The 8,568-nt window shown below is 51.6% G+C and overlaps 1 protein-coding gene across 3 annotated transcripts; it reads right to left on the reverse strand.

The window, feature by feature from the left end:
* Positions 1-5,190: 5,190 nt before the first annotated feature.
* Positions 5,191-8,447, reverse strand: FKRP (fukutin related protein). Of its 3 annotated transcripts, none has more exons than XM_032227062.1 (2): positions 8,253-8,447; positions 5,191-7,022 (listed from the first exon to the last, which is right to left on the reverse strand). In XM_032227062.1, exon 2 carries the CDS (start codon positions 6,927-6,929, stop codon positions 5,427-5,429), a length of 1,503 nt encoding a protein of 500 aa, XP_032082953.1. In that variant the 5' UTR covers positions 6,930-7,022; positions 8,253-8,447; the 3' UTR covers positions 5,191-5,426. The 3 variants fall into 3 exon arrangements, with proteins under 3 accessions (XP_032082953.1, XP_032082954.1, XP_032082952.1); XM_032227063.1 differs by lacking the exon at positions 8,253-8,447 and adding an exon at positions 8,194-8,229; XM_032227061.1 differs by lacking the exon at positions 8,253-8,447 and adding an exon at positions 8,114-8,229.
* Between the last annotated feature and the right edge of the window lie 121 nt (positions 8,448-8,568).

Here is an 8,568-nt window from a genome sequence, read left to right on the forward strand (position 1 = left end):
CTTGGAGGTCTTCTATTCCAGTGTTTCTCAACCTTGGCCACTTGAAGATGTCCGGACTTCAACTCCCAGAATTCCCCAGCCAGCGAATGCTGGCTGGGGAATTCTGGGAGTTGAAGTCCGGACATCTTCAAGTGGCCAAGGTTGAGAAACACTGTTCTATTCCAACCACCTGCCTAGGCAGGGGTTTGGACTAGAAGGCAGGAATCATGATTGCCTGCTCGGCTGTGAAGTTTTCCTGTATGGCATTTGTGCTTCACTTGGAAGGGCAGGAAGACTGAGAAACTGGCAGGTTTGCCCGCCTGTCCGTGACAACAAAACGCAAAGCTTTGAAATCCATCCTTGTCTTAGCTTGCCCCGCCTGAAGCTTGTAGGGGAGGCACGCGTAGGTGGCAAGGAAGGGAACCTGGAGTCCTGACAGCAGGTAGGGGATGAGGGCACACAGCTCTGGCGCTATGCCCTGCGGCAATGTTTGATTTTCTCAGGAAATTGATCTGGGCAAAGAGGGGGAGCGCCTTGGCTTGCCAAAGGCCGCTGGAACCCCCTTGTCATGTTTCCAAGCAACCTGGATCTGTTTCTTGCGAGGATCCACCGAGGCAGGCCGAGTCAAGGCGAGGACACCTGGCAGGGATTTCAGGAAGGCAGCTTTAGCATTAAGAGTTGGAAGGGACCTTGTAGGTCATCTAGTCCAACCCCGTGCCCAAGCAGGTGACCCTACCTACACCATTTCTGACAGTCCGATCTGTGCTTTGAAGCTTCCAGGGATGAAGCTCCCACAACTTCTGAAGCTCGGAGGATAAAATTACAGAATCTTGGGAAAAAAATCTATGCAAGTTTCTTCCGGTTTCCAGTTATACTAAATAAAATCCAGACACGGTTATTTTGAGTCTTTCCCCCCCCCCCCTCACTTCACACAATACCTTAAAGGTCCAATCTCCCAGTTTCTCTGTTTGCTGCCTTCCCCAAGATCCACTCTCGATTCCTTCATAATGGATCCCTCGGAATCGGATCCTATTCGCTATCCAACCTGCACTTCCAAGTGGCTGGTTGGAGATGCTACATTTCTGAATGTACCAAGAACAGCCCAGAGGAGCAAAAATAAGGAACTTTGCTGCGAGAGAGACTGACGGATAAAATAGTCCTCACTTAATGACCAGTCGCAGCAACTGTTCAAAGTTACGACGGACCACCCCAGAGATATTTATGACCTGCCCATCCCCCATGATCCTGGGATTGCCTTCTGCGTGCCTGATAACAAATTAACGGCCATTTGCAGAATCCCATTGTCGTGTGACCACAATTTTTGGTGGTCTTTTTGCCAGTTTCCCTGCATTAATTTCCACTGTCTGGCAAAATAGGCCCCCTGAGGAAAATGGGTTCGCTTAACGACTGCTGGAAAAAAAAAGTGATTAAATCAGGGATGGGCACATGGTGATCTGTTCTGTCCCCGTTTCTCCGCTCGTTAACAGACGACCGGCAGACAAACTTAAAAGGAAAGAACTTTATCAGTCCTCGGCTCAGACTGGCTGCGAGCCCACAAATAAACATAAATAAAGTCTCTGGCAAGAAGATAACAGAATGCAGAAACAAAACTCTTACGGCAAAACCAGGGGTACAAAAAGAAAGCAAAGCACTTCTCCAAGTGTCTCCTTGAATCAGGGTTTCAGAAAGCAAATCACTTCTCCAAGTGTCTCTCACAAACAAACCACGACCGATGAACAATGAATGAACGTTGACTCCTGCAACCAGGACGTGGCACCATCGGTCCTTTTATCACCAGAAGACGCCAGTTAACGAGCCCCAGCTGCATTGTTAATCTTGCATCCCGACTCAACTCACAGCAAACTTCTGCTGAGTCACAACAGTGATCCACTGAACGGCCACTATGACTTGTGACTTAAGTCCGGGCTCAATTACGGCCATACGTTTGAGGACTACCTATAAAAGAAATACAATAATAAATCAAATTTCCCTAGAAGGGGAATTTTGGTACCCTGAACCTCAAAAATAACATGCTAAATCACATGGCATCTTTTAAGTTATTTTTTAATTTTTTTATTTATTTAGGGCATGGCTGGCTGGGGAATTCTGGGAGTTGAAGTCCACAAGTCTTAAAAATTTCCCAAGTTTGGACACCCCTGATTTAGGAGATATATTGCTGCCTTTCGCACATGACGATTGAAGGCCGCTTACAAGATTATAAAATCATCATATAAAAACAATAAAACTCATAAAAGAGAGTTTTGAAAAGAGCAGCTCATTTATTCCTTCCGGCCTAATTGGCATTTTCCTTGTTGCCAGCATTAAAAGCTAACAGGGTTTCCTCCGAAGCTAAACCCATCTGCATCTTCCCTGTTTCCAATGTCCAGAATCAAACAAAAAATGGGGTTTTTTTTTCATGCCAGGCTTTAACTGGGAAGGATCGAGGGGTCATTGACATTCCTGGTGTTGCGTGCCTTGTTCCAGTGCAGGATTTCCGGTGGATTTCCCGGCAAGAATTCAAAAATGATCCTTCCGGGCTAGAAATTTGGACTTAAATCTGGAGAAGTGCCATGGCCAGCTTTGGGATTCTTTTAAGTTGGCTGCTGGTCTCTGCTGGCAGGAATGTGGCATCCCAGAGTGTAGGGTTTTTACAGTGAATCATCTGGATGGTCCTGAGAATTGAGGTTACACTTGTAAGCAAAAACTCCAGCAATCTGCAGGAAATATTTGCCTGTCAGCTATTCTTTGCTTGCAGTGTTCCCAGGCATCAAGGGCACAGGATGATACAACCTGTAACATTCACTCATTTGATAACACTTGATTCATTCAGTGTGTGAGAACATGCACATTCTCATGAACACTAACGATGTAAGGACTAACCAATCATTGTGCCTTGGAGACTTGTTAGCCAATAATGATATAACACGTAAAGTAGGTAGAGCTCAAAGAAGCTGAAAACACTATTAAGAATGATGTTTCATGATTAATAATTTTGCTGTTGATTCTTGTGTTAATTCTGGATGCTCAATAAACTTTGGTTGATTCAGCTATCCGTGAGTGGACATTCCTTTCATCTCCAGCCTCAGAAACCCTAAATGGGACTCTTAAATTGGATGCTGGTCTCTGCTGGCAGGAATGTGGCAACGCAGAGGGCAGGACGGGCGACCGGAGAGGTTGTGTAGGGACAGCGACATGACTACACAATCCTTTTTCCTGGTGCGTTGAGTAAACTGAAAATGGGGAGTTGGGAAATAAGCTGCATTTCCCCCCACCCCCGGGTTTGATTTCCCTCGGCTCATTTTCAGTTGCTCCGTAAAGACCCCTAAACGGGTTGCAAAATTTCAGGGCAGCAACAGATAAGGAGCTAGAGATCTCAAAATCTCACACCTTACAATAAAAAAGTACTTGGGTTGCAAAATTCAAGAGGATGTTGCTGCTGCCACTGCAGGGATGATAAAAAGCTGGAAATCTCAAAAGCTCCCGTCTTTCAATAAAAAGAAGAGGCTTCCGGATGCTTGTGTTTTTTTGTTTTTTTAAGGCCAGGAGTTCAATTTTAATTTACATTCAGGAGCTGGGATAATTCTCTGCCTTTAAGAATGTGGATGAATAGGAAGCCCTTTTTGCCCCCTAAAAGCCCCCTGCCCAGCCCACTAGAAAGTAATCAGATGAGATGAGATTATGGCTGGATGTTTCCCCATTTTTGCAATTCTTCTGTCTGGTATGTGGGTAGAAGGCAGCTGCGAAAAACAGATGCTTCAATCGAAAACCTTCCTCCCACTGATGACTGCTCTTCGCCAGGAATTTGGAGACTCTTTGGAGGATTCCAGTAAGCAGATAATCTTCGATTTGGATCATAATTGAGCCGGGAATTATGGCAATAAATTTATGCTGTTGTTAAATCAGGGCATCAGGTGACCGGACCAAGCGGTTTCAGGATAAGAACCATCAAACACGATCCACCATGCCAAGCCTGACTCCTGGCGCTTATCAATTCCTGTCTGTTAGGAAAAAGAAGTGGGGGAACAGCCCCCCAAGAGTTGTGGAGAAAGCCCAAATAGGATAGAAGCCAATGTGGGGGGCTTTGGGAAGATGGGAGATCAGAACAGGGAACTCTGTTCTTTCCCCCCAAAAAATGGGTGTTTCCCAGAGGCCCAGCCCGGTTCCCATTCCTTCATGCCCTTGCACTGATGACTGACATGCCCTCTTGCCCTGAACATCTGGAGGGCCTCCGCCCATGAGAGCCTAACTTCAGAGAATGCAATCCAAAGGATGAGTCACCTTTCAATTTTTTTCCTGAGCCTTGGACAAAGCTTCTGCCTGCCCTCACCGCCACTGACCAGGGAAAAGGGGGGGGGGGGCAGGTCCCTTCTTAGGCATTCCTAGGACAATTGCCCTGCACCTGGCATGGACGAGAGATTCACAGGCTACGTTGGCATGAAACGTTTGGACACAATCCAACACAACTGCTTGGATGTGGCCATCTTTGGAGCAGCCTGGTTTTTCTTAGCTCCCAGCTTTGTCTGGGAAAAGTAAGGTCTGGTTCGCATCACCAATCTCAACGTCTTCAAAAAGTTTGGGGAAAGAGGCGGATGAATCGTTCATATGTGTGTGTGTGTGTGTGTGTGTGTGTGTGTCCGTCCGTCCGTCCATCTATGACAATCTGCCACAGGGCAATTCGCTGAGGAGCAAGAGTTACGCTAATATGAAAGGAATGGTGGCATGCAGGCATCAAAGAAAGGACGGAAGGCCACGTGAATGACAAAAATTGTTTATTCATTTAAATAATTGAATTATTACCTCGTCCTGCTGTAAGTCATCCCGTGGAGAGTTGGCTGTGATGAGTAGATTGTGGCGACTTCTCCTGTTCTGGAATCGGTGTGTGCGCGCTTGTGTATCCTATTCTTTCAGTCCCACAATCACCTTTCATCTTTTAGGCCATTCTGTGAAAGTCAGTGCCTGCCAGTCTGTTCTTCCTTGCCAAAATGAACAGCCGTCAGGCTCCCCTCCTTTTCTCTGCCCCAGCCCACAGACCCTATTTTAAAAGACAGCTGTCCTCTCTGGTGTTGAGTCCCCCCCCTCCCCAAATGTAACGATCACGGCTGAGCAGAGGCAGTCTCCCCCTGAATACCAGCTGCTGAGGATAAAGAATGCCGGGTCATGGCTATCAGAGCCTAGGAATGCGTGGGGTGCATCGAGTGATGGGTTTTTGGGGGGGGGGAAACGACAGGACAAACAGCCCTCTGGACAGCGCTCTGACTCCTTTCAGTGTTGCAAACATCTCCCTGAGTTCCGAAGAGATGCTGGGGAACCAGCCATAAATGGGCCACACACACAAACACACACAGCCTTTATATGTGGCAATGACTCAGGCCCCCAATTCATATCAAAGGGAAGATTTTAGTTTTGGGGCGACCTCACAATTCCTCCCTCTGCAGCTGGGCGTCCCCTTATCTCATGCTCTTCAATGCCGGGTTTGGGTATTCTGGGTTTTCAATCACCCCTTCCCCAAATTTGAGCTCCAGGAAGCTGCGGTAATTGTTGGGCACCAAAGCCACGAAGCCGGCAAACTCAATGGGCACCAAAGGCTTTAAAAAATGCTCTGGAAATTCCACGTCTTGCCGGTGGTCCATCCAGGTGTCCTTGGTCATCACCCCATTCTTGGGGTAGAAGGGCCACAAGTCCACGTGCAGATGGTTGTGCTCGCTGTACTGCACCCGGTAGAAGTCTCCCTCGATGGCCTTTTCCCACACAAAGCCCTTCTCGTCCACGATGGAACCCGACTCGGCGCTCCGGAGCAACTCGCAGTTGGGAATATCTTCCAGGTAGATTCCCAGGTCCACGTCGTAATCCCAAGGGATGATGTCCTGGTGGCGGGCTGCCCCGAGGAGCGTGCCCCCCTCCAGCCAGTAGCGCACCCCAGAGATCTCCAAGATGTTGATGACGTATTTGGCGGTTTCCCTCAGGGCCTTGAGGCAGCACGGCGGAGTCCAGCGGTTGTGGTAGAGGTATTCCGGCGTGTCGTCTTGGATGGTGCCGAAACAACGTGGCGTCTCCTTGCTGCACCCAAACCACTGCTGTTTGCCGTCTTCCAGAATCACCTGCTTGATGCCGAAGTCGCGGAAGAGCTGCAGCTGATTGGACTTGTCCAGATTGTCGGCTTTCCACTGGTTGTGGGAGGAGGTGAGCAGCGGCAGGTGGAACAAGGAGAAGGGGCGGTCCAGGAGACCGATGGCCCACCCTCGCAGAGAGGTCTGGATGAAGAGGGAGGTCAGCAAAGGTTTGGCCAGAGGCATGGAGAGGTTGAAGAGGCTCCTGGTGCGAAGGAGCACCACGGCCTTCCCCTTCAAGGCGGTGCAGAGCTTGGAGGCAGGGGGTGTCTCGCTGTACTCCGCGGTCCATTCCTTGAGGCTGACCTTGAGGTTCAGGCAGCGGAAAGGCAGCAGGGAGTGGACCGCAGCTGCCACCATCTCCACTTTCCCTTGGCTGCTCTTGAGCTCCTCCAGCAGCTCCTCCAGCTGCGACGCGGATTCCACTCTCACCCCGTCGGGTACCAAGGCCACATACTCAGTCCTCACGTAACTCTCCGGCCTGGATAGGAAGGCCGGCTGAGCCGGGGAAGGTTTGAGGATGACCAGCTGGACGTTGGGCACCTTGGGAAGAAGCAAGGGAGGGTAGGGCAAGCTGTCGGCTACCACCAGGATGGGCAGCTCCGGGTCCTGTTTCAGGAAAGACTTCACCACGCTGGAGACGTAGTTCTCGAAATCTTCAAAGTCTCGGATCAGGAGGGTGACGCCGGGGCGGAGGGGTGCGAGGTGCTGAGGGTAGCTGGGCTGGGCGTGGTCCCTGTGCCGCTGGAGGACTTGCTGCTGCAGCCTGGAGATGTAGTACAGGATCAGGAGGTTAATGGCGATGGCGGCGGCCAGGATGCCCTGGCAGAAGGTCACCCGCATCTTGCAAGGTTAGGGTGGGGGTCGAGGGGTCTCGGCCTGTGAGCCCACAAAGGGTCCTGCAGCTCCAGACTTGTCCATCCAATGTTAGTTCCCCTGTAGGCAGAGAGAAAGAAACAGAAAGATAAACGCTGATGTTTAAAAAACGGGGATTTAGATCGTTAGACCACCTGGAGATTTTTTAAATGCTGCCCCAAATTACACCAGAATCAAAAATAACAACTCCATTTTCATGAGAGGGCCGGCCTGGCGTTGTGGCAGAGGTGCTGGCCGCGAAACCAGGGGGCAGGGAGTTCCAGTTCTGCCTGAGAAACCAGGGGGCAGGGAGTTCTAGTTCTGCCTTAGCCTGGGAGACTTTGGGCCAATCGCCAGGAGACTTTGAGTTCTAGTTTAGCCATGCAAGGCGGCTGGGAGACTTTGGGCCAATCCCTCTCTCTCTCAATACAGCCTGCCTCACAGGGCTGTTGTTGCAGGAAAAACAGGTGGAGGGAGGGATATAGGTAGTCCGTGCACCACGACCACAAGGGAGGCCGGCATTTCCATCGCTAAGCAAGGCAGCTGTTCCAACGAACGGCCTGGCGCTACAACCCCCCTTTTTTGTGTGGCACTGGTTGTTAAGCAAATCGCCACAGTCGTTAAGTGAAGCCAAGCTCGTCGGGAAGGTCGCAAACCCATCATCATGTGATCCAGGGTCGTTGCAACTGTTTTAAATACGGGCCAATGGCCGAAAGGGCCCCGAGTTGGATCACAGTTGGGCAAAAAAAACCGGCCACAAGTCAGGGTTTTTCAGGTAACTGTGGCCAAACTGATGGTTGTAAGTCGAGGACTACCAAAACCCCCGTATTAGATCGTTCTGGCCGCATTCAGGTACTTCAGGGGTCCCCAAACTTGGCAACATTAAGACTTTTGGACTTCAGCTTCAATAAATATAATATGAATAAGAGGCCTGGGCTGCCTCGAGCCCCTTTTTTTGACTTCCTGGCCCTGAAAGCCTCCTGGGGGGGCCAAAAAAGAGGGTAAATCCCTGGAATGGCGGGAGCGCCCTCTGCGTATGCTCAGAGGCCCCTCTTCCTTTTCCCCCTCACCGCTAGGCCCTCCGTTGCCGGGGCAACGCCTTCCCCGCCCACGCCCCGCCCCTCTCCAGTTCCACAGGGAGGGGGGCGTCCGCCTCCACGCGCGGCACTTACGCGTCCCCCGGCACCATAACGCCTCCCGCTTCAGAAAAACCCCGCTTAGGTGGTGGGGGGGAACACGCGTGTCCGCGTACCGTGAGGACGGACTTCTATTTTTTTTCTCTCTCCTCCCCCCCCCCCCCGCCACACACACCCTCATCCGTCAGCATGGGCCAATCCCGTGATGCTTTGCGCGGCTCGACGCCGCCTTCCCGCGCTGCCGCAGCACCTCCTAGCGGCGGAGAGGCAAAGAGGCCGGGCGCGTTGCCCCGGAGACGGCGCTCCGGCGCAGTGGTCGCGGTAGCAACCGCGGGTCCCGCCCCCTCCCCTGCCGCGCGCCTCAAGGCCACTTCCGGCGCGGCTCCCGTCGGGCCGGAAGTGCGGCCTGCCGGCGCGCGCGGCCCCGTCCCTCAGCCGCGCGCGCGCGCCCGCCCTCCTCGGCGCCGTCCTCCCCGCCGCCGCCGCCGTTT

This window comes from Thamnophis elegans, chromosome 12 (assembly GCF_009769535.1).
Source record: "Thamnophis elegans isolate rThaEle1 chromosome 12, rThaEle1.pri, whole genome shotgun sequence".
NCBI lineage: Eukaryota > Metazoa > Chordata > Lepidosauria > Squamata > Colubridae > Thamnophis > Thamnophis elegans.